The sequence below is a fragment of the Halichoeres trimaculatus genome, unplaced genomic scaffold (genome assembly GCF_033239565.1).
Source record: "Halichoeres trimaculatus isolate MK-OKI-2021-1 unplaced genomic scaffold, fHalTri1.1 fHalTri1_scaffold_11, whole genome shotgun sequence".
Taxonomy (NCBI): domain Eukaryota; kingdom Metazoa; phylum Chordata; class Actinopteri; order Labriformes; family Labridae; genus Halichoeres; species Halichoeres trimaculatus.
Window position 1 is genome coordinate 7,374,604 of NW_027437189.1, and position 27,234 is coordinate 7,401,837.

The window sequence follows — 27,234 nt, forward strand, 5'->3', positions numbered from 1 at the left end:
GACTCATTCTTATTTCATTGTGGGTTTTACAAAAAGCAGTTATATTTTGACTTCCTTTAAACAGCTTGATCTTTTTCTTTCTTTCTTTCTTTCTTTCTTTCTTTCTTTCTTTCTTTCTTTCTTTCTTTCTTTCTTCAGGTTTTAGTCATGTTGGAAATTTTGTTAGCTGCAGCTAGTGACAGAAGGTCAGAGTTCAGGGTCAGTTATTCAGACACTGTTGTGTGAAAGTCAAATCTGAAAATCAAGATGTTTGAGAGTAACAAAAGTGGAAAGATCAGGTGACCAAACATCTCAACAAAAACAACCAGATTTAGAGCTCCAACTCTTAATATGTTAAATTATTGGCTTGGGTTCAGAAAAAAAAACAACAACTTTTTTTCCCGATTTTTTCTGTTTCCTTTTCTTTATTAACTTAAAAAAATGTTTGGTAAAAATGAGGATATGTTGAGAAGAGTGTCCCAAATATCTAAAAAGGATGAGGTATTAAAACTGTGACCCATGAGGTTGAACTCTGAACTCTTAAACCTGTCAAACAAGTTAACATTTGTTCACTTTAACACTTTTTTACTTTGGTGAGAGCAGTTAAAAAGTGACTTGATTGATAGCTGTAAAATAAGGAAAAATGTAGCTCAAGGGAACCGTCAGGATTGTACAGTTGATGTGGATTTGGCGCCCCCCTGTGGGCACAGAAAGTAAAGTGTAGTCTCATTCAGGGCTCTGGTGATCTGGATTTGGTCATCTCTGAAAGTCTGCGTCTTGAATAAGGTTGATGTTATCCAGTCCAAAAGTAAGACAGACCTTCTGATCATGGACAGCACTGAACTGGATTCTCAGATCTGTATCAGTTATGAACCTTTAGAGTCTGGTTTCAGGGCGACACTCTGGTTTTTATCATACTAAATGATGTTATTGTTGGGAAACTATCCGTCTTTCTCCTGCTGCTCCTCTCTGTTGACCACACTCCAGTCCATCATTCCATCATTAGTGTGAAGGCAGCCATTAGTTTTTCTAAAGATAAGGAGCGTTATGTAAGGAAAGAGTCTTGAAGGAATGTGTTGCCTTATCTCAGAGCTTTGGTTTCACTGATGTTTGCACTTTTCATACAGGAATGTAACTGAACTTTGTATGACAGAGAACCAAGCCCCTCTCTGATGCATGCTGATCCTGTCTGAAGTGACATGACAAAAATGTGTCTTGTTAATATAAAGGCTTTCATAAATGCTCAAAATTTGATAAAATGTCAAATGTCCTTAGTCTGAAGCTTGTCATTTAAAACTAAATGGACCAATGTGTCACACAGGCCTGCAAAACCTGCCTTACACTGAGTCACTGCAGTTGCGGGAGCCCTTCACTCAGATCAACCTTTCGTCCCTTCAGACTCGTCACAGCTGTCAGAGAGTGAAGATGACCTGACATTTGTGTCCATCAGTGAATACTCTATGGGTCCTTCGTCTCCCAAAGCACTTAGGATGATTGAATCTGTCAGAGCTGTCACACCTGGACTTGATGGCAGAGACTGTGGTCAAGGACAAAATGCTAACCTCAGAAGAAGAACTCTGAGCTGCTCTGAATGGAGACTTTGCTGCGTCAGTGTTTGAGATCAGGCCAGAGGTTTCTGTTCAGATTACAGGATGCATTGCTTCACTATTCATCCAGCAGGGGGCAGTGAAGCACAAGCTTATGTAGACTGAGGGTTGAGTCCCAGAGATGGAAACAACATAATGGAGACAGATGGCTTTCTTGGACTGCAATTTTAAGATCAATATTAATCAGGTTTGAGTTGTGATTTTTGAATTATGAGTAATTGTTTAATAATAATGACAATAAGAACTGAACAGTTGATTTAACTATCATCTCATCTTACAAACGTGTATTTTAAAGTGTGTTTACTTGCTGCTTGTTGTAATGTGATAAAAATGCCAATGGTCTTTGTAGGGCATCTGGAAGCTGTTCTTTTTTTGCCATTCAATAACAAAAAAATAATAATAATAATAACATGAGAAGACTCCAAATATCAAAGCCTAAGGTGTGCACTTCCTGAGTCTGTGAGGGATTCTGTGTAAAACTATGCAAGCATCACAAGATCTATTTTTAAACACCAGCCAGCTGGTAGGGATGCACTGATCCAACTTTTCTAGTTCTACTACTAATACTGATGCCTGGGCTTTGAGTGTCTGCGATACCGATCTGATACCAATCTGATACTAGTGTCAAATAATGACCTGCATGCCCTACTATGGGACAAGACTGTTAATATTTTGGGTCAAAGGCAAAAATGATTAATTGGAATTTCTGAAGTTAATATTTATTCAAACTTAAATGTTTACCAGCAAAACAAAGCGTCTGAATGTACAGCAATAGTACTAGAACAGTAATGTACTAGAACTAGTAGCCAAGAGTGCTGGTTAAAAAAAAGGCATAGTGCTGGTTGTCTAGATCGGCTAGATCGATTGGATTGAGCACTTACCGATATATATCCAGCTTTGAGGGGCACCAATACCCAATACCAGTATCGGTATTGGGTATTTACATTTGTGTCCAAATCTCAAAGTGCACAGAAGGAAAAAATAAAAAACCCAATAAAAACATTAATAGCAATAAAAACATTAATAAATAATATAAATGTTTATTAATTAATATTAACAAATAATCACTATTATGAAATGAAAAATATTAGCTTCAAAATTATATTCTGAGCATATACTATCTTAATTAATAATAACTACAGTTTTTAATCAGAATAGAATCAGAATCAGAAATGCCTTTATTTGTAATGTATCTAAAAAATACTAGGAATTTGACTCTGGTTTAACTACACTCTCTCTGTACAATTAAATAAACAAGTAAATAAACACTAAATATCACAAAAATAGAAAAAATAAAGCTTAAGCAGTAAATAATAATAATAATAATAATAATAATAATAATAATAATAATAATAATAATGATAATATTAAATAACTTTGTACAGAGAAGAATAAAAAATATATACACATATAAATAAAAATAAAAATATAACACTGAATGAGATGAGTGCATAATTGCAGTAGTTATACTTAAATAGAAAAAAAAATAAGACCAAAAAGACAAAATGTTTATTTTGAGAGAAATTTCCCAAAATCTATTGGATATTCAATTCTCTTGTTTATACCTGTATAACAGAACGAAGTTTGAGTAATGTTCCTTTAGATCTTCTGCTTTATGTATCATCCCCATCCATCCATTCATCCATCCTTTCATGTGTGACCCTCGTTACAGTCCCACGTGTCCTTTCATCTCTGAACATATCAAAGCAGCTCCTGTCTGTCCTTTGATCGCCTCACAGCGTCTTTTGAACCTCTGTCACATCAGAGCAGCTGAAAAAGGTAGATCCATGAAACCAAAGCAGAGAACAGTGTTTTAAATTTCACACAGCCACTCATTAATTACCTCAAATTGGCACATGATATTTTATTTTACATGTTAAGTATCTTTTTGTATGTGAAAGAAAAAATGTAAAAGACTTACAGTATCAGCAGGTCATGTTTCACAATTTACTAATGTTGTAATAAGGTAAGCACCTTCTTTTGATTGTAGGTAACACATTTGTCCACTAGAGGTCCTTTCAGCTGCAGAAATGAGCCCTGAGCTCCAGACAAGTGTAACTACTTTTTTCCCCCTCAATTTGACCTGGGAAAAAAGATCATATATCAAACCAAGAACCTGAATCTGTTTCTTTAATGTGATTATGATCGAGAAGAGACAGAAAAACCAAGGTATTCTAATTTATTTCTAATTTAAGCGTTGGACAATCCCAGAAATGTGGAACCACAGCAGCCTATATCAAGCCAACAGCTTTCATTATCATTCACTGACTTCCCCTTCAGTAGCATGCAGAAATAAACTCGTGTTTACAAATAGATCCTTCCTGTATTTACTGAAATACACCAGACGACAAAGCCATCCTTTGGTTCGTTTTTATCTCCCCCATCAGGTTCCTCTTTTCACTTCAACCTGAATAAGACTCAATGTTAGTAGAATACATGTGTATAAGCTCTCTTCAGTTACCCTTGGGAAAGAAACAGCTCATTCTCACTCCTCCCACGTTCGCAGCTTTAACTCAATGCCAACTCTAAGCTAGTAAACCTGCAATTACGTTAAAGAGCCCTGTGGTGTGTCGAAGGTCTCTGTTTATCTCAAAGCTTTGGTCGAACTTTCACTTTCAGGGTTACTGAGATCTGCGAACGCTGTTTGTTATTTCTGGAAATCAGACGCACTAATTTACCTTTGGTCAGTTTCGGATCATGATCAGGCTGTTTCTCAGAAAGCAGATTGAGTAGATTAATCACTGAACTGTAAACTGAGGTCTCTCTGAATTAGCTCGGATGTCTTTCAAACATTCCTCTAAGAGTATGTCACTGACTGAAGAATCCCTTCATACACCACTTACACTGATGTTTATGTGTCATGACTTTTACATTGAGTTCACCAGCCGGGCCATGCTTTGAACATCTTACGTGTCAGCTGCCGCCAGCTGTCTGCAGAACATGTCTCCTCTACCTTAAGTTAGAGCACAATCTCAGCTAAAAATATTGACACTGTCTCCTTTTCTAGGAGACGGCTGCTTTGAATGAATTGAATCCTTGTTTCTTATTTATTTGTTCTTGTTTATTTTTAGTAACTGGAGCTTGAAATGGATGTGTTTTTGGTTTAGGTGTGTCAACAAATGCAGGATGCTATTTCTACTGTGTGTTGCAGCTCTCCACAAACACCTCTTGAACCCGAGGTCGGACAAAAACAGCTGACATAATCGAGAGGATGATGAAATGTTACATTTCTTTTATAGCTCATTACGAAAGAGGACTTTATGGGAAAATCAATGGTAGAAAAACATGACTTGGTGCTTTTAACGTGATGTTATTTTCACAATGATGATGTTCAGATGCTGATGTAAGGCAGTTTGCGTCATGTGTGTAGCACGTGAGCATGGGAACATTCGCTTCAACATGAAACACAGCTGAAGTGGAGCCGAATGACAAAGTGTTTGTGGTATTTGGTCATGGATGAATCATTGCACCAAACCTGATGTTGACACCAAATAAACAGATTTATCACCCTGGAGGCATAAACCTGGAGTCTTAAACGCTCAAGAGATTATATAATAGTTGGTGTTTCACATGAGACGAAGGAAAACTATTGAAGGCTTTAAATCATTTGAATGGGAATCTTAAATTTCAATACAGAAATAAAAAATTATCTTACCCTTGTTAACGTTGTGTATTCAAGACTACTGAGTCTGCCCTAATGTGGGATTATTGATTTGTTATCACTATAGTTTAATAGTATAGTATTCTATAGTTAACCTGGGACATCTGGGATACAACAGTTAATCTTAGTCTAAGTATTCCACCAGAAAAAGTTTGGCTTATATCAGCGGCATAAGAGGAAAAACTGGTGCCTAAAATGATGTGGATTCATCCCCTGAGGTATCTCTTAAAAATTTCTTAAGTCTAAGGTTAACCAAAGCTGTTTGGATCTATCATCAGGGAACCATAAATGGTAGTTAAAATGTTTGCTTTAACCCATTCAGGTAGGTGTTGTGTAATATTTGATTGATATAGTGATAACTATGACCTCTTTGGGGCAACAGATAAAATTTCTCCAAAGATGTTGAACCTTGACCAACAGGTGGCCAAAATTTCCTAAGATTGCAGGAACCAGTCAGTCAGACATGAAACAGCAATCCATCTACTGATATAAAATGACCATTGTTTTGGGGGCTTTTTATGGCTTTAAGTGGATGTGCAACCTAAACCCCTAGGCTATGCCGGCACCCCCATAGGCTTTGATACATTTAGCTTAATATTGGAATATTGAAATGGACATTATGTCCCAACCAATGCCAGTTGTGTGTGTGTGTGTGTGTGTGTGTGTGTGTGTGTGTGTGTGTGTGTGTGTGTGTGTGTCTATGTATCTATCTGTCTATCTATCTATCTATCTATCTATCTATCTATCTATCTATCTATCTATCTATCTATCTATCTACCTATCTATCTATCTATCTATCTATCTATCTATCTATCTATCTATCTATCTACCTATCTACCTATCTACCTATCTATCTATCTATCTATCTATCTATCTATCTATCTATCTACCTATCTACCTATCTATCTATCTATCTATCTATCCATCAATCTATCTATCTATCATCAATCAATCAATCAATCAATCTATCAATCAATCTATCTATCTATCTATCTATCTATCTATCTATCTATCTATCTATCTATCTATCTATCTATCTATCTATCTACCTATCTATCTATCTATCTATCTATCTATCTATCTATCTATCTATCTATCTATCTATCTATCTATCTATCTATCTATCTATCTAAAATGATTATTATTATTTTATCACATCTATAATAGTTTAAAACAATGTGGAAAAAATAAAATTTTAGTATTTCCTACTGTTGTGTGGTGGTTCAGAGTCAGACCGTCTCAACCCAACACAGAAACAACGAAGGGTTATGACAACACAACAGTGACACTATTGGTTGAATCCCGTAAAGTAGAGCAGAACATGGCGGGAGCTTTGAGCTGGGAGCACGATGTATTAGAATAGAAGTATTGGATGGGGACTCGGTATCAGCAGACACTCAAAATCAAATGACTCCGACTCAGGGGCAAAAATCAGGAAATCCTCACTTTTATATGTAAACACTGACTCGGTGTTGATGATAGATAAGATTAATGTGGGGACCTATCTCTGCAGATGCCTAACTTAGTTGGAAAAGGGGGTTACTGGAATCTTCCATTATGATACGTTGTTAAAAAGTCACAAAACTGCAATGCCTCTAATAGCCAGCCAGAGGCTGGTCCCAACAGTTGGTCACTCTCCATACACCCCAATGTTAAAATGTCAAACTGCTTGAAAGTAGGAGAAAAATGTGGTATTTGTTTAATATTTATAAATTGTAAACAAATCTATGGAAGTTTTTTCCAATGTCAGCCTCAAGAGGATGAGTAAAGCTACTCAGGTTCATCATCTGGTAACCATGCATATTGTTCCAAACCTTTATACCACTGACATAACATTTTATTGTCCTGCTTGCTGAATAAGCTTTACCACCTGCATTCATGGACAGTCTAAAGTAGTTTCATCCTCTGGGCACCATGAATGTCCAAAAAAAAACCATTTTAACACTACTTTTAGGACCTGCTCAGGTATTTCCATCAAAAACAGAAATGCAAACCCCATGGTGGCACTTAACTAAGAGATGGGGGAACAGAAATGATCTGTAGTATTCATTCAATGAGGAGCATGAATTTCTGTGCAGAAGCTCATGAAAGTGTCTCATCTTGTACATGTGAGACTCCTGATTTTCAGCCCCACTCCTGGAGCTCTGACATGAAGCTGCACAGTTTGTCATCAGAACAGCATTCTTTGGGGTTTTGATACAACATGCGATGTGGAGCAGACAGTTGTTTCTACCTCTGCTGATACATCCGTCTGTGCAGCTGTCATGATAAGTACGTGTGAACGAGCGTCTGGACGAGCTGTGCTTTTCTTCTGTGGCTGTAGACACAGCACTAACCTCAACCTTGAGTACGTCAGGAGGTGACCTTTTGGCTCGGGCAACGTCCTAATCGTCAGCGCTGGGTGTTTCCGTGGCAGCTCTGTGGGATTTTCACACATCGGGCTGGAATGAGTGGAATTCAAGGTGTCATTTTAGGAAAAACATTTTGGCTGTGGATGGAATTATCCATCATGGATGAGCCCTGTCTGTGCATGTGTGTGTGTGTGTGTTTCCTGCTCTAGGTGCTTACATTCAACCACATCCTTCATAGAAATGTCAGTTATATGCACAAAGGACTCACACAAGCTGCACCCTTTCTCCCTTGCTGTCTGAAGTTTCCGGTTTGTGGTTTTTGATTCTGTTGAAGCACATTTTTAGACTTTCCCTGAGAGGAATTTTGGTAATTACTGTATTTAGTCTCTGGCTGGAGTCTGGATAGAATTAAATCACGTCTCAGTTCTTTGTTTTGATAAATTTAGACCACTCATCACGATCGAAGTCATGTGTTACATCATTAAACAGCTGTGTACCTGTAGTATTTCCTCCGCAGTTGCACCAGAGCAATTTCAGAGGAAACGCCCAGCCATCTGAGAAGCGAGAGCCATCCTGCTGCCGGTCATTATGTTATGTAAATGTTTGCATGCATATTTTCCGTCTCTTTTAAGGTTCAGTCTTTCGTCGTTTTCCTCTTTATGAAACATTTCGTGGCAGAGCTGTTTGAAGCATCTTTCTGACTACTGGAAAAGTTCAAACAGAGGAAATCTTGCGGTCATCTGAAAAAGGAGAAGTCATTACGCTCTGACAAAGCCACTCTTAAAATACAGAAAGTTTTTGTCCTTGTTAGAGAGAAGTGTTGGAGCCGAGGTTTGTCAGAGATAAACAAAAGAAAGTCAGAAGAGAAGCAGACATTACAAAAACTGAAATCCCAACAGATTGAGCGTTTCTTGTGTTTTGATTGGATAAGGACAGCCTGTCTGTGACCTCTGCAGGGTGTGGCAGCATCCAGTGATGCCCGTCATTACATTACCGCTCTACAATCCTTACTGGAATAATGAGTCAGTTTAACTACATCAACATCTTGAGCAGGCTTCAGCTCACACGTGCTCTCTGACTCAAAACTCAAAAGGCTGCAGAGCTGGACCACTTGTATCCTGTTTGCTATTCCTAACCGTTCCTTCAGTCACGGCTAATCTACTCTCCTCTCTATAAAAAAAGGTACCTGTGGATCTGGCAGAGCCACCCTGCCAGTGACTGGAAAACCTTCAGGAGCGCATAGTGCCAAAACCTCAGACACACATTACCAAATACACTTGGAGCTGTTGTGCATGTTATTCAAATGTTAAATGTTGTGCTGGGAAGAGATTTGAGGATTATTTGTGGCTGTTAAAAGCCACAGACTGTTTATTTTGAGTCATGCTCATATCAGCCACTGCTAGTTGGTACCACCCAAACCACAAACTGGCAAACTCTAGCAGTGTCTGGGGTCACAGATGTTCAGTTCAATTTAAACGGTAGTTTTCTTTTGTTGGTTTAAGCCACAATAATTACAAACAAAAAGAACATGCTCCTAAACATTGAGCATTAAATGAGATTTGTTGAAGTTACTGGGGGTAACTTCTGTATCTTTGGTTGACTGGCCATTTTAACTGCACCTGCAGATGATTTTCCTAGGAATAAAGCCCGGGAAATTACAAGCCAATCCAATCCACTTTATTTGTACAGCTCATTTTATAAACTGAAAGTTTCCAAAGTGCTGCACAAAACATCAATTAGCAACAAAACAGTTATAAAACCAAAAACCAATAACACCAAGAAAATATACCTAAGAAAATAGTAGCCAAAGCAGTGCTAAAATGGCAAAAACAATATAATTAAATGGAAATAAAAAAAAAAAAGACAGGGGACCACATAACTAGCTAAAGAATAAAAACGTACCTTGAGACCAGACTTTAACACTCCACAGTGTTTTGATGTAGTGGGGCAGAGTGTTCACAGAAAACACCCTTGTTTTAACTCTCATCTGAGGCACCGTGAGCTGGAACTGGCCCTCTGACCTCAGGGCATGTGCTGGTGTATTTAGATGATGTCCAAGATGCAATGATACTCATTAGCTGCCGGCCATCTTCAGAGCATCTTGAATGATCTTTCAAGACCCAAATAATATTGTTTTCTATGACTATGTAAACATCAAAACTATCAAAGAAGAGTGGACTCTCTTCTTGTATGTCTCTCTTATTGTTTTTGAACCAAAAAACAGACAAAACGTACATTTTTGATCATGTTCATCTCGGGCGCTCCACCCTTTGGTCCTCTCCATGGTCGTCTTTTCTCATGATTGTGCCGCTCTTTCTCTCTGAACTACTCAGACATATTTAAATAGACGTATTTTATTTTTACCAATATTGATATCCGTAAATATCGGTTATTGCCCATAGCAGCAATATTTTCATATTGGTGCATCCCTAATAATAATAATACGTTTTATTTGTGGCGCCTTTCATGACACTCAAGGTCACCTTACATAACAAGTATAAAAAGAGGACAATCAGAACAACAAATAGCTGAAGTGAGGATGGCGAGTTCAACCAGAAAAGGCTAGTCAAAACAAATGAGTTTTAAGCTGGGGTTTGAAAGAGGAGAGACAGGTAATGTTCTGGATAGTTTGAAGGAGGGAGTCCATTTAACCCTTAAAAAAAATCTGAAATTAAATCTAAAATTAACAGGAAGCCAGTGCAAAAACTCAAGAATTTAGGTAATGTCTTCACATTTTTTGGTTCCTGTCAAAAGTCATGCTGCAGAGTCCTAGTCTAAGTATAAGTGTTAAGGTGCATTATGCCAGCATTAAAAGTCCAAAAACTGCAGTACCTCTGTCGGCCACTTGAGACCTGCCCCAAAAATGGATTACTCCCCATAGACCCCAGTGTTTAAATACCAAAATGTGTTAACAGCCAAGGAAAAATAAAATTTTGATTGATATAAAAGCTAAGTGTGATGTATGTTACAAATTCTGACTGTTTGCTTACCAATTTCATCAAACACAACAACTTTACTGGCTCAATGAAACCTGTTGTTCTGCTTACTTCAGTCTCCAAACTTCATGATGGTATTATCTATGGGCTGAATTTGTAGTTCAGGAACAAGTCGATGGCATTCAGTGGTAATGTTTAGTTCTTCTCCTGAGAGAGAATTTGATGCCCAGAACAAATTCCATGGCAATCCACTCAATAGTTGAGTCATGTCACTAAAATTTCAACTTTACGATAGCTCTGACGAAAAGTCTGCCCAGTAATCATGAATCTGACTTCATGGTATTTAGAAATGGAAATAACAAGGACAAAAACTATGTTTCATAAGCCCTGAACAACTGAAGAAAAGTATTCTTACTAAAGCCTGAGGTATTTTGGATTGTTGAACACTTTTCCAAACATGTGTTTGACATTTTTGCTCCACAGTGACAGGTTTGGTGGAGTAATTTTCTTTTCTCTCACCACCTAAATCTCTGAATTCTCCAGAAAATCACGATCAGGGCAGCCAACATGCCAAACTCAAGCCCTCAAGTTTTATTTCATTCACCAGAGGATGGTGTTTCAAAAGCTATTTCCTTTTCTAACATGCCATCATCCCATGAGGGAAAATGCTGAAAACAAAATCCATTACAGTCCAGTCGAATGTTGAGTAATGCTCCTGAAACCACAAACACTAATACAATGGTTGTTCTGGAGAAATACAGTCAGGGTCTTGTTATGATGAATCAGAAAATAACATGGCAGTGATCATGGCCACCAAAGATGGATTCCTCTTGTGACATAACAGAACATTCATTGAGCTGTTGCTGGTATTGTATACTACTGTATGACTTCATGGTAAAACAAAAAAAAAAATCAGTTATAAACAAAAGAACTTGGAGGTTTTAGTAAACTCTAAGTATCTGTTCTACTGCCTGAATCAACACTGAGATATTTTCAGACTGTTGGAAACCTTTTCTAATCATGTGTTAGACATTTCTGCTCCACAGTGACAGATTTGGTGGAGAGGTTTTATTTTCTTTCACCACTTTAATCACCAAATTCTTCTCTAGCATTTACAGGACAAATAATATTTTCATTACTTTGCCTTGCTGTTATTGAATTTGTGACTCAAGAAGGAATCTGTTGCTTTTTTCCTTCATACCATCACATTTTAAAACCAAATTCATCCCAACTGAATGAGCGTCATTGTAAAGGACCGAGGTCTTTATTGACTAAGCTGGAAGTGAGAGTGATACCTCACTGTCTGAGAGCTCCCGAACATCTGTTTGCTCTGGAAAAAATCTTTAAAGGCTCTCTGCTTCTCCTGGTTTGATTTGGCAGACACTGAATGGTTTCTGACTGAGTGATACTGTCTCAGCTGTTGATGTTATGACTTGGCTAAAACCTTCCTAGAAGATACTTGACTGTTCATGAAGCCACCCTGACATCACTTTTTCAGGTCTATCATTTTGTAACCTTGCTCTTAACATTTTTGGAAATCTGCTTCATTTACCTCATGTTTCCTGGAGCTGAAAGGAACTCTGTCTAGAAGTAAGAGTGAACCAAAAGGTCATCAGCTAATGCTAAAGCTAGCTTGGTCTTCAGCAATGCTACTGTATTAATCGGCACGCAATTCTTGTCAAGCGAACAACAGGCCTTTATATCAAAAGTAGATACTAAAAGATTGAAGGCATAATTCAATAATGTGCTCAATTTTAACCTCTTAACATCCAGCATCCACACATTTTTACATTATATTTCTGCCTCTCAGACCCATGATACTTCATTTTTAAAAACTTTGACCTAGTAGCCACATTTTGGGACACTGCCCACATCATCTTTTGGTAAAATTACAACACAACACCCATTTAAGTGGAAAAACCCAACATATGCAAGTACAACAACACTACCAACAAACAACTAATAAAGAACTCATAACACAAATAATCAAACTTCCTGTACAATGACCAAGTTTAGTTTTTATACCCATTAGGTCTTACTTATCCAAAATAGCAAGGTGAATTAAAAATTGCAGACGATACAAAAGATGGGTCTCTAGAGAGTTAAGATAAAGCCTTGAACAAAAGAATTTGAAAGTTCTACTAGAACTGGCACACCACACCTTTAAGTGTTCGCTGCTTTAATGTTAATTTGATCTAAAATGAACTAAAATGTGCCCCCAAAATGTATTTTGCTCAGTAAAACAACTGAAACAAGCACTAAAGACTGAAGCTATACAAGAAGTGGTAATGAAAGTCTCCTATATACTTCAATTAGACTTCTTTCTACAACAAGGGTCGACTGTGCACAGTGACAGAGAAAGGAAGTTCAAGGTATGTGGTGTTACTGTCTAACCTTGCAGAGTAGATGGACCTACCTGCATCAGTTTCTGAAATCCTGCAGATCTATCTTACCAGGATCCATTGACCAACAAATTCACTCGGCTAAATTCTAACTGGCCCAATCAGGGAAGAGAGGCGGGAGTGGTGAGCAGATGTGACGTTAGAAGACTTTTGTACTTGTTAGCGTTTCTTTGATTCTTAAGTTAATTTTACAAAAACAGTACCAGTCGTCTAATGCCATTATCACAGCTGTTTCTCGTGTTCCTGTAGTTGTTCGTCTATTGTTTCTCAGCAGTGGCGCTGAGCTACGTCATACCGTGGCTTGGTGTGGATTGGTCTGCGGTGACTGTGTCAATCAGAACGGTCGTCCAATCACCAGATGCTGATTTTTTTGAAGGTCCTGCCTCTGAAAACAAATCCAAAGAGCTGCTACCCAGATGGACTAGTGAAATATTTCCATGGCAGATATATGAAACTGTCCATCTGGCGTGTCAGGTTAATTACTGTCCCCTCCCCAAGGAAAAATATAGAATACATAGTCACATCCCATTGCACATCTTTGTAGCATATCTTCAGAATCCAAACATATCGCACCCCCTAGAATTGCATTATATCTAATCATGTAGTCATCATATTATCATATGTATTTCATCATATTCAGTATTCAATCAGTATTGTAATCATATTGTATTGTATCATATCCTTTCATAGCCAAACCATGTCCTACTGTTATATATTTTTTCATAATGTCAGGTAATGCATTGTAATGCATAGTATTGTATCATATCGTTTCCCCAATGTATGGTTCTGTAACTTGAGTTTATGTTACTTAGCATAGCTCAACATTAATTTGCATAACTTAGTGCAACTAAGTATAAACTAGCATAACTTGGGTGTTACTGTGCATAACATATTTTTATGTTACACAAAGCATGGTAAAGTATGGTATCGCAACGTGTCACTTTGTAACACAAGTTGGCAGCTTCACATAGCTTAGCATAATATAACATAGCTTTACTGAACATAGCACAGCTAAGTGTAACTCAGAGAAACTTCATGTTACGCAATTCATGGTACGGTATGGCATCGCTAGGTACCACAATTTGGCGTAACTTAGTGTTACTAAGCATGACTTTGCGAAATTTAGCGTAAATAAACACAACTTAGCGTAATAAAGTATTGTATCCCATCACAACATGATGGAATTGAATGTAAAGCATTGTCAGGTATGGTATCGCCATGTATAGTTTTGGGCTAATGTAACTTAGCCCAACATAACTTAACATAGGGTAATGCATTGTATCCCATAGCAGCATGTGGCATCTTAACATGTCTAAATGGAACATAGTGGGATGTATTGTGTCCTATTACTTTGTGTCACAATGTTTAAGTATTTTAACATGAAGTAACATATTGTATCTTATTAAACTGAATTGTATCATGTTGTGTCTTAGTGTATACAATATAGTGTAGTGTATTGTATCCTATTATATCATGTCATTTTAAATCACAGACACCTCATTCTTATAAATGGTTTAGCTGGATGTGTTAAGAAGGAGCTAAACTGAAACATAAATCAAATGTTTCCAGTCAACCATCCCACATTTAGAGCTCTTAGCACAGACAGACCTGTTCGAGTAAATTATTAGTCTATGGACATTTCCGGTGATCTCATTTTCTGTAAAAAGAGTAAGAGCTGCTGTAGGAATAGTAAGGAATCTGTTTCCAATCCAGCAGATGTTATAGTGGAGCGTTTGCCTGCTGCAGAGCAATCCTTCCAGCCTGTGTCATTCTTGGAGAGCATGGAAAACACATCGAGCAGCAGCCAGCCAGGAAAGCATAGTTGTAAGAGAAAGCTGAATTTGAGGCCTCGCAGTGCATGTAAGCTGGCTGACCACCTGGAGCCCACCTGCCGAGGCCTGAGCACCACATACTTTCCACTTTTCTATCTTTCTGTCTGTTTCAGTGTATTTATATCTCCTCACTGGGTGTCTTTGCTGCCCACCCAGATCTGTGAGAAAAGCTGAAGTTGAGGCATCTAGTGTTACTTTGGATGGAACTTGTTTTAGCGTGAATGGCTTACTTTCTGTCTCAGTGAGTGCTGTCTTTATGCATTGGTGTTTAGATTCTGGCGTGTTGAAGCAATGATGACATCTTTGAAACATGCTGTAGGTAGAAAATTTGACCTGCTGGCACACATTGACATCAGTGCAGCTGTAGCTTCTTCTATCAGACTCTGATCTGGAGCCTTAAATATCTCAACAACCACTGGATTGATTTTCACTAAAACTCTCTCAACCATCATTGTCCCCAATAAACCAAGTTCAAGACATCCATCCATTCAGTAAAATCTCTGAACATCTGTTTGATGGATTGGTGGAATTCCTCTGGCCCCACGGTGATGTTGACATTTTTAGGTTTTGGTTACGTGTCTTGACAAGTGGTTGATAAATTACCATGAAATATTTAGGAATATCACACCATTAAGACCTAGTTGTAAGATTAATATTACTATTGGCAGAAAAATTACAATTTAATATTGATAAGTATGTTTTCAGTAGCGTTAAATAACATGGAAGTAGTAATAGGTGTGTTTTTATTACCCTAGAATGCTCTTTATAGCTACATAGGAAGCTAGCAACCAAGCAGATCAGGGAAGTACAGCCATTATGAATTTTACAGGTTGGAAGACTCTGCCATGGTACTTGCTTGAAAAGGACAGGTTAGGGTTGCAGTTATTGGTTATTTGCGGAGTGTAACCTCACTGTTAGATGCTAGTCGTTTCTCTTCATTGGAGTGCGAGCAAAGATTTCATCAAATCTCTCGTTTATGAGGCTGATATTTGCTGTTAAATAACTTTGGCCTTTTGTTTTACTTGGTTTTCATCTGACTTGGCAGAGAATGATTTTAGTCATTGTCAAGATGAACTGTCATCACATACTTTTTGTTAAGACTCTCCTGTTAGAAATACCACTGATGGTAAGCCTTATCAACTGAAGGTAGCAGCTTCCTTAATCGTGGATCAACAGTATTAGGGAAATTACTTCAGTAAAATAATTACTTATAGCTATTCCTTTCTTTCCCATAAAAGTATTTGAATTAATAACTGAGTTACTTAGGGATGCACAGCATATCGGTATCAATATCAGTATTGGCTGATGTTGGGCTGATATTTACTCATTAGCTGCTGACCATTTTCAGAGCATCTAGAACCATCTTTCAAGACCCAAATAATATTGTTTTCTATGACTATGTAAAAACCAAAACTACCTAAGAAGAGTGGACTCTCTTCTTTTATGCTTCTCTTCCTGTTTTTGATCCAAAAAACAGACAAACATACTTTTTTGATTGTGTTCATCTCTGGCACTCCATCCTTTGATCCTCTCCAAGGTCAGCTTTTCTCACGATTGTGCCGCTCTTTCTCTCTGAACTACCTGGATACATCATCTCAGATATATATATATATATATATTTTTAACAATATTGGTTTTGGTAAATATTGGTTATGGGCCATAACAGCAATATTAATATCAGATATTGGTATGGGCCAAAATTTTCATATCAGTGCATCCCTAAAATTACTCCTTCGTATGTAAAAATGTAATTAGTTACCAGAGAAAGTATATATTGCTTTTTGATTACTTACGGATTACTTTTTTTGGAAAAATCTTCAAATCTGTAAAAGGATTTGTATTTTTGAGCTGGTTTTATCTTGGGAAGTAATCTACACTTCACATGTATGTTCTTGCCTTTCACATCAATGATGCTGAAGTAGTGTCTGTATTTCCATCCTGAAAACACTTGAAAGACCGCTCCAAACTCGCCATTGTTGCATCTAGTTATCTTGTGTGGCTGTTTGCGACGCTTTGAGGTTTGTAACAACACCCTCCAACAAGAACTTGGTTGCCGTTACTGACAGTGTAACTGTACTCTGCCTTTAGCCAACCGTAATTACTCATATCTCTGGTCTGACACCCCTCCTCCCTCCTCTCCAATTAAGGAAAATCATGAAAAAATAAAAATAAAATTTTGTTTTCAGCTCCTGTTGGATGACCGCTGTCAGATATCAGCATAAAATGACGTGCCACATTTCACTGTTTGTAATGGTAACAGTGTCATACCATTTGAAAAAGTAATCAATTAGATTACCTGTTACTGGAAATTAATGACAGTGTTAGTTAGGGATGGGTACTGAATTAGGTACATTTTATGGGTACCAACCAAATTCTGTCAAAAGAATCGAGTACCAATTCACATAAAATCGAAAGGTACCATGTTTAGGTACCTAAACACATCCTTGTGACTGTGAGGGAGTGGAAGAGTAGGTGATTTTCCATGCTGGACATGAACACAGCATTGCAAGGTTATATATTGAAGAATGAATATGTTAAATTTTAAAAAATTAGATTTTATTACTAAACAGGTTGATCATTTTTACCACATACACACAAAAAAAGTACTGAAAATTGGTACCGTTAAGTACCGGTACCAATTGCCAGGTACTGGGCATTGGTACCACATCATTTCAAATGTGAAAGGTACCCATGCCTAGTGTTAGTAACAGCATTATTTTTAATGCTGTTATTTCCAACACATTGGATCAACAACATGAACATTGGTCTGTTGTAGAGAAGACTTAAAACCAGGGACAGACTGTTAGAAACTCATCAGGAAAGAGACTTTGGCTTTTTCCCCTCCTTCTTCCATAAAATCAGACTGTTGCAACAAATAAGACAAACATTAGCTCAAGCAGGGAGACAGTTTGTTCTCTTTCAGACCTTCATTCATTTTTAACCAGCATTTATTCACATTGGTTCCTGTAACTGTCTTCCTGGCGAGCAACTAATTGTCAGTGTTAAGTCTTATAGGACTCAACCAACCAGATTTAACTCTTGCTCCATCAACCAATAATCAAATCTACTCATCTTTCATTTGACCATGCCAGATCCAGCATTTCAACCGTACTCCAACCCTACCATTTGAAATCTACGTCATCAGAATCCAGCTCTGGATCACCCTGCATCCTTTCTCCATCACCACCAGAGCCCAGACTCCATGGAGTGGGTCTCATGATTACTTTGAATGGTCTTATCCCCAAAGATGTTTCACATTCCTCATATTTTCTAGGCCGGTGAAATGATCCTTTATTCATAACAAAGATGCTCTTGAATAGAGTGCAGTCTCTGCTTATGGCAATGAGAGAAATTGTGGGTTTAAGGTCCCTGCCCTCAAGATCAGTGTCACTTTTGAGTTGAAGGGTCGTTTGTTTCTGTTTGCCTTGGGCTCCAATTTGAGTCTCGGTGTCCCACAACAGAAAAGATCACATTGATTCAAGTTCATGCCAGCCTCAGACATGTTGTCTTCACTTCATGGAAACCACGAGGAAGAGAAGGATTCATTCTCTTTCAGATCTGGTTAAAGTCACACATTATGGTTTCAGAAAGTATTTTCAGCCCCATGAGGAAACATTGTGGCACTATCTGATCTATGTTCGTCCTTTTAAAGGATTAGCTACTTTAAGTTACCACACAGAGAGCCTGTAAAAACACCAGCAAGATAAAAACCACATCGACTTAAACCTGAATCTTCCCCACAAAAGCCGAGGAGGTGTTTGACTTCCAGAACTGTTTTTCTCCGCACAGCTCGTGGTAAGCTGTGTAAACTTAGAGCGCCACAAGACTGGAAAGAGAGGGAGGAGGAAAAAGAGCGGAAAGACACGGGGGTGGAGGTGTGTGTGAGTGTGTGTGTCTGGAAGTGGAAATGGGCAGCAGGGAGGAGGAATGTGAAACATTTCTGATGCTAGTCCTGCGCCTGTTTACAGGGCAGTCAGCCTGTGACATCAGAGTCAGGACTTTATAAATGTCAGAGGGAGCAAGAATGAGCAGTGAGCAAACAGCTGCACCGGTCGCACCGCACCGTCACAGGTTTGAGAGAAGCACTGAGCTCCATCAGAAACAACACCAGCCCTCATGGACCGTCTGCTGAGACACTGTGTGAGAGCTCTGGCTGTACTGCTGTGTGTGGCTGCACAGGTGAGGATTTAAACCTGCTAACAGTGTTGTGTTCTGGGTTAGATTATTACATGTTTATTACATGTTTATTACATGTTTATTACATGTATATAAATTTATTTGATTATTACATTAGTATTTATGATTTTTTATTAGCTTACTTCATATAACAACAATTTTGATGATTTAAAAAAACATGTAGGTAAAGACTCAGTGTACCAGTATCTTCATAAATATTCAATATTAAATAGAAAATCTGAGGAATGTCCTCATATCAATCCTGAATTTAAAGTGCACAGCAAAATACTGAAATCTTATCAAGTGTTTTTGTTTTATTTTCAGCAGAAAATGTCATTTTAGACTTAATATGAGCCACATTCACCTGATTAGTCCAAAAATGTCGTTTCGAGTTATTTAATGTCAAAAATGAGGTCTGAATTGCTAACCCTTCTCATTTAACATAGTTTTCTAACAATTTTTTTCTTGTTTTATTGGCAGATTTTTACTTTTTGCAAACAATCCAGCCCTCATTTTTGTCTTTAAATAACTTTAAACAACATTTTTTTCTGGACGGATCAGTTAAATGTGGCTCATATCAAGTATAATGAGACAATTTTTACTTAAAAAAGACAAAAATGCTTGATGAGATTTCAGTTTTTGCAGTGTGAAGATGATTAGTGCACTTCAAAAAACTGAAACCTTATCAAGTGTATTTCACTTATTTTCAGTAGAAAATGTCTATTTAGACCTATTGTTAGCCACATTCACTTGATCAGTCCAGAAAAAATGTCTTGTTTCATGTTATTTAATGAAATGAAATGAGGTCTGAGTTGCTTGTAACAATAAAAAAAATCTGCCAATGGAACAAGAGAAAAGTTACTTGTTTTAAGACATTATTCTACTTATAACATAATTTTCCAGCATTTTTTCTTGTTTCATCAGCAGATTTTTTTGTACTTGTTACAAGCAATTCAGACCTCATTTTTGTCTTTAAATAACTTGAAACAAGAAAATCTTCTGGACTGATGAGTAAAATGTGGCTCATATTAGTTTTTGCAGTGTGAAAATGATAAATGCACTTCAAAAAACTGGAATCTTATCAATTGTTTTGTCTCATTTTAAGATAAAAATGTCTTATTACACTTGGTATGAGCCACATTCAACAAATGTCTTGTTTCAAGTTATTTAGAGACAGAATGAGGTCTGAATTTGCTTGTAACAAGTAAAAAAAATCTGCCAATGGATGAAGAAAAATTTGCTTAAAACTACTTTCCATTGGCAGATTTTTTAAACATGTTTCAAGCAACTCAGACCTAATTTTTGTCTTTAAATAACTTATAACAAGACATTTTTATGGACTTGTTGGGTATATGTGGCTCATATTAAACCCATAAAGACATTTTTTACGGAAAGTAAGACAAAATCACTGGATAAGATTTCAGTTTTTTGCAGTGTGATAGTTATTATTCTGAATGGACATAACTCACTCTGACAGACTGTGAATTATTGATGCAATGTGGCCCAAAAAATGAAGCTTTGCAGCAAAAAGTGTGTCCCCTGTAGTTTCCTAATATTTGTTAATAATTGGATTCATTAATAACCCGTTGATGTCGATGACTCAATGGGATTATCTTGTTCTGCTGCAAGTTAGAAACCATGATTTATTTTGGTTTGTCATCACATTAGACAAAGAAAAGAAGAGATTTTCTTCATATGGATGGATTTATCTGTTGATTATTCTATGTTCATGAACTGTAATGACTCCTGTTTTTAACATACTGAAGGAATAGATGAGTAGTTTATTTTCGCTGGTTATGTTAGTGTGAGAAACAAACTCTGGACTTCTTCTCTGCACAGTATCATTAAGTAACAACAGGAATCCACTGCTGCACTCACTCAGGGCTCGTCCAGATCTGGTCTGTGTTTTGGCCCCACCACATTCATGTAATTGGAAACAGTGGTTTGGCCGGACTTTGGTGTTGGAGTTTGGCGTGGAGTATCTGAAGATACCAATAATATTTTCTCTCCTTCTCATGTGAAAATAACGACATGGAGAACTTAAAATGAGGAGTCGACGAGGTCCAAAAATCAAAACTATTACCAGGAAATTTCATGTAATTTGTCTATTTTCGTTGATGTCAGGGTCAAGGTGGGAAACTAATTTAGGTTTATCCAAGAATTCATGATCACATCTCTGCTTAGTGCTTAATCTGCAGCTGAGAGACATGGGAGAGTGAAAGTCAGGAGGAAAATCTTGCATAATACTCCAGCATCTTCTGTTTAACAACAGTTAGCTCTAACATTCAGCTATGTGCCTGCTCATGTTACTGTTAGCTGTGTAACAGGAGAAAGGGAGGATGGAGTTTGTGTAATAGGAAGATCAAAGTTCGGAAAAATGTGAAGTTGGCTTCTTAGCTAATGTACAGTAGCTAGTAAATGGTTGAATGCCACTTAAGGGTAATGCAAAGTAAGCAGGTGCTTATACACATTAAAATTCAGATTCTTATTTCTAGCCACCAGCTCACTTTATAAACACAGGTGTTAACATGATATAATCTTTATCAGTTGGATTGTGTGCTGATTTTAAATTTAATTTATGGTTCCACCAATTTTATGGTACAGATGAAACTTTTGTTTTTACCTATTTCCATTGGTACTTTGATGCTAGAAACAACCAGACCACCTGATTGGGATGGGATACTTTTAAATCTATTGACATTTCTTTCTAATCCACTGGTCCTGAAACTGTGCAAAGTCCGTACTCTGTTTTGTTTTGTTTTGTTGAAATTTTGCGCCTATTTCCTTTAACTTGGTGTCTATCAAACAACCCCATTTGTTTTTTTGAATTTCATGGTCAAGCATCCTTATAATTCTTTCTTGTGAATGTTTATCATCAACCAGAAATCTTTTTCTTTGTCCTGTTAGAGACTTTTTGTAACAACAACCCAAAATGTAATTTAAAAAAAATGTAACAAAACCCAAAATGTTATAACTGAGCCCAAAATGTAACAAGTTGTTACATTTTGCGCCCAGTTATAACATTTATTTCATTAAATTACATTTTGGGTAAAATTAGTAAAGAGTATATTCCTCTTTTTTTCTTGTTACTCTTTTTTTGAGGTTGCAAAAGGAGATCGCTCTTTTCAATTTGTGTTCTGCATGTGAATTTGACACAACCTTTCCCCATTTATCCAAGCCCTTCTGAGGACACTGGCAGTGGGAGCATGTATTGGGGTTTAAGTTCTAAGATTGAGATAAACTGACCATCTCCGAGCCACATCCCCTCTAAATTAGTTAAGAGCACTGTTAAAAATGTCCACCTTGTTTTGATGCTACAAGTACAAATGTTTTTGCCATAGTATCAACCATAGACTGTATATAGAGTGGACAGCGTGGCTTCGCCGTTTACCATTGTAAGGTTTTGAAGCCAAAATACCCTCTGTCAGAGGTGCCACTATTGGCAGCAGTTGTGCAGCCAGAGTCCAAGCAGTAGACTGTGAGGGATTGTGGGAGAATCTGAGTGGAGCCAGGTGACAAAAATAATGTTGTTGTTTTTTTTTTCGAGAGTCTAATCACCTCTTGACTCTACCTCCCGACCTATTGTACAGTCCCTGAAAAAAAATACACAAGAATGGCAGCTGCCAATCATCGTTAAACGACGGCATTTTTAACCTCTTATAACTCATGAAAACGAAACTTTTCAGAAAAAAGAGGACTTGAACACAAGGCAGCCAAATGTTATCTTTAAATCACCACAACAATCAGACGTGAGAAACATTTCTACGAGGTGTATCAGTTTTTTAAAGTTTGACCACAGCTCATCTAGATTGGCTGGGGAGACAGAGTTTTTGACCTATACTGAAGCCAGTCACCAGGGGGAGCAGTTTAATTTGATGTGAATTCATCAGTGTTATGAAATTTTGACTTATGATTAGCTATATGTGTAAACTGTCACCAATGCATGACTAGATTTGATTTTATGGAACTTATTTTTTCAGTTTTTGGCTCTTTTTTAATCAAGAAAGGCAAGAATGATTCTCTACATTTATACGTCTTATAAGGACAAGGGAGGAAGAGAACGGCTTACATACTGTAAATATGCTGAATATGAGATCACAGGATCAGAAAAATAAAATAGATCAAACTTACATTTTTTAAGAAGCTTTAACTATGAAATTAAATTTAGTTATAAAATTCTGAAACGAGCCTCTAAATATAAGAGCTCACTGTGCCTGCCTAATGTCTTGCAAAATTATACCCACTCTGGTGAAAACAGTTCATTTAATGTGGTAACCATCCTAGCATCTGTTTCTATGTGCCTTGCAGGTAATGTGCCAGCCCTGTGACAAACCCTGCAGTTGCCCTGGACCTGCCCCCCAGTGCCCCCCAGGAGTCCCCTTGGTGCTGGACGGCTGCCGGTGCTGCCAGGTGTGCGCTCGGCAGCGAGGTGAACCCTGCACTGACAAGTTCCCCTGCGACAGCCAAAAAGGACTGCAGTGTGACTTCAGCCTCAGCCTCCCTGGAGAGGCTGGAGAGTGTGTCAGTAAGTGATCTCCACTCATGTCTGTGGGTGCAACAGAAAAACAGCCGGAATTAAACAGACGATTCAAGTAGTTTCAGCAGAGCAGGACAGCCTGAGAGCTCCAAAACATTTCATCAGCTATTTCCAGGACTGTTGTTGACACATTTCCTCTAATGGCGCTCCTTTGAGCATGATAGACTGCAGAGACAACAATCATGGATGAAAAATAGACTCAGTCAGAGGAGAGGCCTGCTTTTCCATGAGCTACATAACATTGGCAGGGACAGCAGCTCCTGTGTCCTCACCTCTTTCTCAATCCCTCCTTTCATTTCCTGATTAAATTTCCAACATCAGTCCAAGCTGCAGGTGTGGCAGAGGAAGCTAAAGTGGCGTCTGTACTGTGTGTTCCCTCCAGGTCAACAGGATCTTGGCTGTGAAGTCAACGGCGTCACATACCAGGAGGGTCAGACTTTTCAGCCCTCCTGTGACACCTACTGCTACTGCACAGGTGGAGGTGTGAGCTGTAAGTCGGCGTGTCCTCTGCACGCTCGTCTCCCCTCTGCGGATTGTCCAAACCCACAGTTCGTCCGGCTGCCTGGGAAGTGCTGCAGAGAGTGGGTGTGTGAAAACCTGGAGAACACGGTCATTCAGGACGCAATCACAGGTGAACTTTCAAAACTTGACTATCCACTTTCAGAGTTCATCGACCTCTCAACATCCTCTGGTGGTAGATGTTGATTTAGAAAGTTGAAGGCAAGGAGTGGAGGGAGCCTTTGATCTAAAAGTAAGGCTGATGTAGAAATGCCTTAAACCTGCTTTCTTTCTAGTGGCCAGCAGAGATTGGGGATTGTCAAAGGAAGTCTGATTAGCAAGCCTTAATCAGACTCTCCTGGTGTATTTATGGTCTATAGTTCTAGTATCAAGTCTTCATCACGTCATGGAGCTCATTCTGTGAATTTGAATAAAATTATCACTAATACAGGATAAACTGACAGATGTAAGATGAGGTTTTCTGTGATTAACTAGACACTATCATCACATCAAGCCAACAGGAAAGAGACAAAAAACATTTTTACTTTTACCTCCAAAATACTGTCATTCTGGCTTTCATAAGAATTGTCCCATTGGACGTCATATGTGCCACAAAAATGGCAATATTTTAAAAAGTTAGAGGACAAAAGTGACGCTTGGATTGCTTGTTAAGAGTGTCTGTCTTAATAAAAAATAAATAAACGCTGCATTGGCAGATATATTTTCTCTTTACAAGCAATTCAGGCATAGTTTTTTTCTTTTAATTTCTTAAAAAGGGATTTTTTCTGGACTTGTCAGGTGAATTAAGTTCATACTAAGTCTAACAAAGAATATTTTTCTTCCAAAAATAAGACATAAAAAATCAGTCAGATTTAACTTTTTGCAGTGTATGAAACATTAGCCTATCATTAAGTTGCATCTTTGGAGCTCTGACCCTAGAGGGAGTCAAAGGAAAGAAATATACAACTATCAACCTTTTTTTTTTCAGATTACATTGTCTGAACTTGTGCCATAAGTTGTTTTAGTGCCGCTTCAGAGTGATAGTGTGTTGGCTTTGCAGTGGCTACATGTTTGCAAACACATCCTGCATCGCTGCTACATATTTTAGCTGGGACAGGACCACCTGTGATACTACTCTTTGGTCTGCGACTTAAAAAGGTTTAGAAATACTAAAATATGGAAAATTTAGAACTCTGTTTTTGTCCAACTCTGTTTGACCAGATAAGTGGTTCAACTCTTACTTCTGTACTGTAAGCCTAATTATCTAAGTTCCTGTTCTGTTTATGTCCATTTTGGTGCCCCCTCTGGGTGAAACAGAAGACTGTTTTTTTTCTGACACAAGTCTAGTCCTTTTTTATTTTAACAGAGATATATATCTCTTACTCTAAATACTGAAAATTTGTTTAAATTGTCTCATCTGACACCTGTCTTTTTCTTTGTGGTTACAATGTCATAAGGTCAGTTCTATGTAGAGATTCTGGTTAAAATCCAAAGGTCTTTGTTTTTAAAGTTCTTAAAAGCACCTTTGTAAGTTTCATAACCAGTGAAAATCTCCTCTTCAGGAGGCTGAAGGTAGTTTGACTTGTCATGGATTAGCTTTGTTTGGTGTAACAGCTGGAAACAGAGACTGCTGGTCTGTTTGGTCCCAAGTCAAAAACTCTATTACTGCACACCTCAAACTCACCTGTTAGATCATTTTTGTTTTAGCTTTTACCTTCTGTCTACAGTCTTTGTGCTTAGCAAGGCTAGGCCAGGCTAAGCGACATCCCTGTGGCTTTAGCGTCACGTTTAACTGAAAGAGTAGTTCAAAGTGGAATCGATTATCTCATCAAACTCTCTGCAAGGGAGCGAAGAAATGACTAAAGTATGACTACTGCTCTGAAACATTACCCTGACGTCAGACCTCAATATTTGAAACATATTTTCCAGTCTCAGTGTCTGATGCCATTTTCAGTATCAGAGGATAGAAATTCTCATTGATGACTCTTCCATATGGCCTCTGTCAGTGCCGCTCATGTCTGGAAGTTTTTACTGGAGCATTCTCTCTTCAAACCGGGGTGTGTCATCCAAAGGAAAACTCACAAAGTCCAAATATACCCCACGCTTCTCTGGAAAAGTCAAAACATATTTTCTCCCAGTTACTACACGTCTCCTAGTTTCAAAACAACAACCACAGCTGCGTTACAATTAAACACAAGACGAGCCATCCAGAGACGGTTCCTCCGGTCTGTGTGTGAGTCTCAGAGAGGGTTAGGGAAATAAAGCCACCCTGAGAACATCTGGAAGTCCAAACATCGATGAAGTGATGAGAGCAGAAACAGAACATTTTGTTCTTGGCCACAAAAAGCTGCGATGTCATCCCTGAACATCGGCGCAGGACTGTGACATGTTTTTCTTTTGGGAGGCACAAAATTTGCCTGGGATTTCTGGTCCACTGACTCAGATGAAAAGGTTTCCTTCAGAAGTTTTGAACAGAAATTTCCTTTTTTTGGTTTATTGTAGAATTTTCTCAAACAGATCTTCTTCCTGGTGTTTTCATGCTGCTGCATAAACTACAGATGAATTTGTCTCACTCTGCTGTTTGTTGTTTTTTTTCAGCCATGAGACCTCGCACATTTTGGCCTGCTCTCAACAGAAATCACATCCTACACAAACAAATCCCGACTGCTTCCCCCTGCGTGGAGCGGAGCACTGAGTGGAGCGCCTGCTCTCAGAGCTGTGGGGCTGGAGTCTCCACGCGGGTCTCCAACCAGAACCCGGCCTGCAAGCTGCAAATGGAAACTCGTCTGTGTAAAGTGCGGCCGTGCAATATGGTCCAGCCTGTCCAGAGGAACCCTATGGTGAGCTCTTTACACACCAGGAAGTCACCTTCAGATTCAATCTGAGACTGTGAGAGGGTTTCTGCATGGCTAGAGGAAAACAACAACATGTGTTTATTGTAATTAGTGTGAACTTTAAAGGCAGACTGCATCCAAAATAGCTCAGACACATTTAAAACTGACCAAATCTAGAATTATAGTCATCATTTGGAGACTCTGACCAGTAGTTGCACTGTGGAAAAAAAGCTTTTATGAGTGTTTTCTTTAAATGGAGAACACTCCTGAGGACACGGAGGTGTGAGCACAAACCTTACACACTTTTGTGCCTTTTTATATTCTTTAAACTTTTCATATTTTTCTATATTTGATATCCCCCACATTTTCACATTTTATTTTATAGAGTATAGCTTCCAATTCTTTATTATTTAAGTAGCTG

General features: G+C 38.1%; 1 protein-coding gene across 2 annotated transcripts in view; it reads left to right on the forward strand.

Annotated features, from left to right (window-relative positions):
- Positions 1-27,234, forward strand: part of ccn5 (cellular communication network factor 5) — a 50,191-nt gene that overhangs the window by 21,417 nt on the left and 1,540 nt on the right. Inside the window, exons 2-5 of one of the 2 annotated variants that reach the window (XM_074682384.1) lie at positions 18,737-18,947; positions 23,253-23,469; positions 23,864-24,112; positions 26,578-26,819. In XM_074682384.1, the coding sequence (XP_074538485.1) occupies positions 18,885-18,947; positions 23,253-23,469; positions 23,864-24,112; positions 26,578-26,819 (771 nt within the window). In that variant the 5' untranslated portion in view covers positions 18,737-18,884. The remainder of the gene's footprint in view (positions 1-18,736; positions 18,948-23,252; positions 23,470-23,863; positions 24,113-26,577; positions 26,820-27,234) is intronic. The other variant, XM_074682385.1, reaches the window with a different exon arrangement.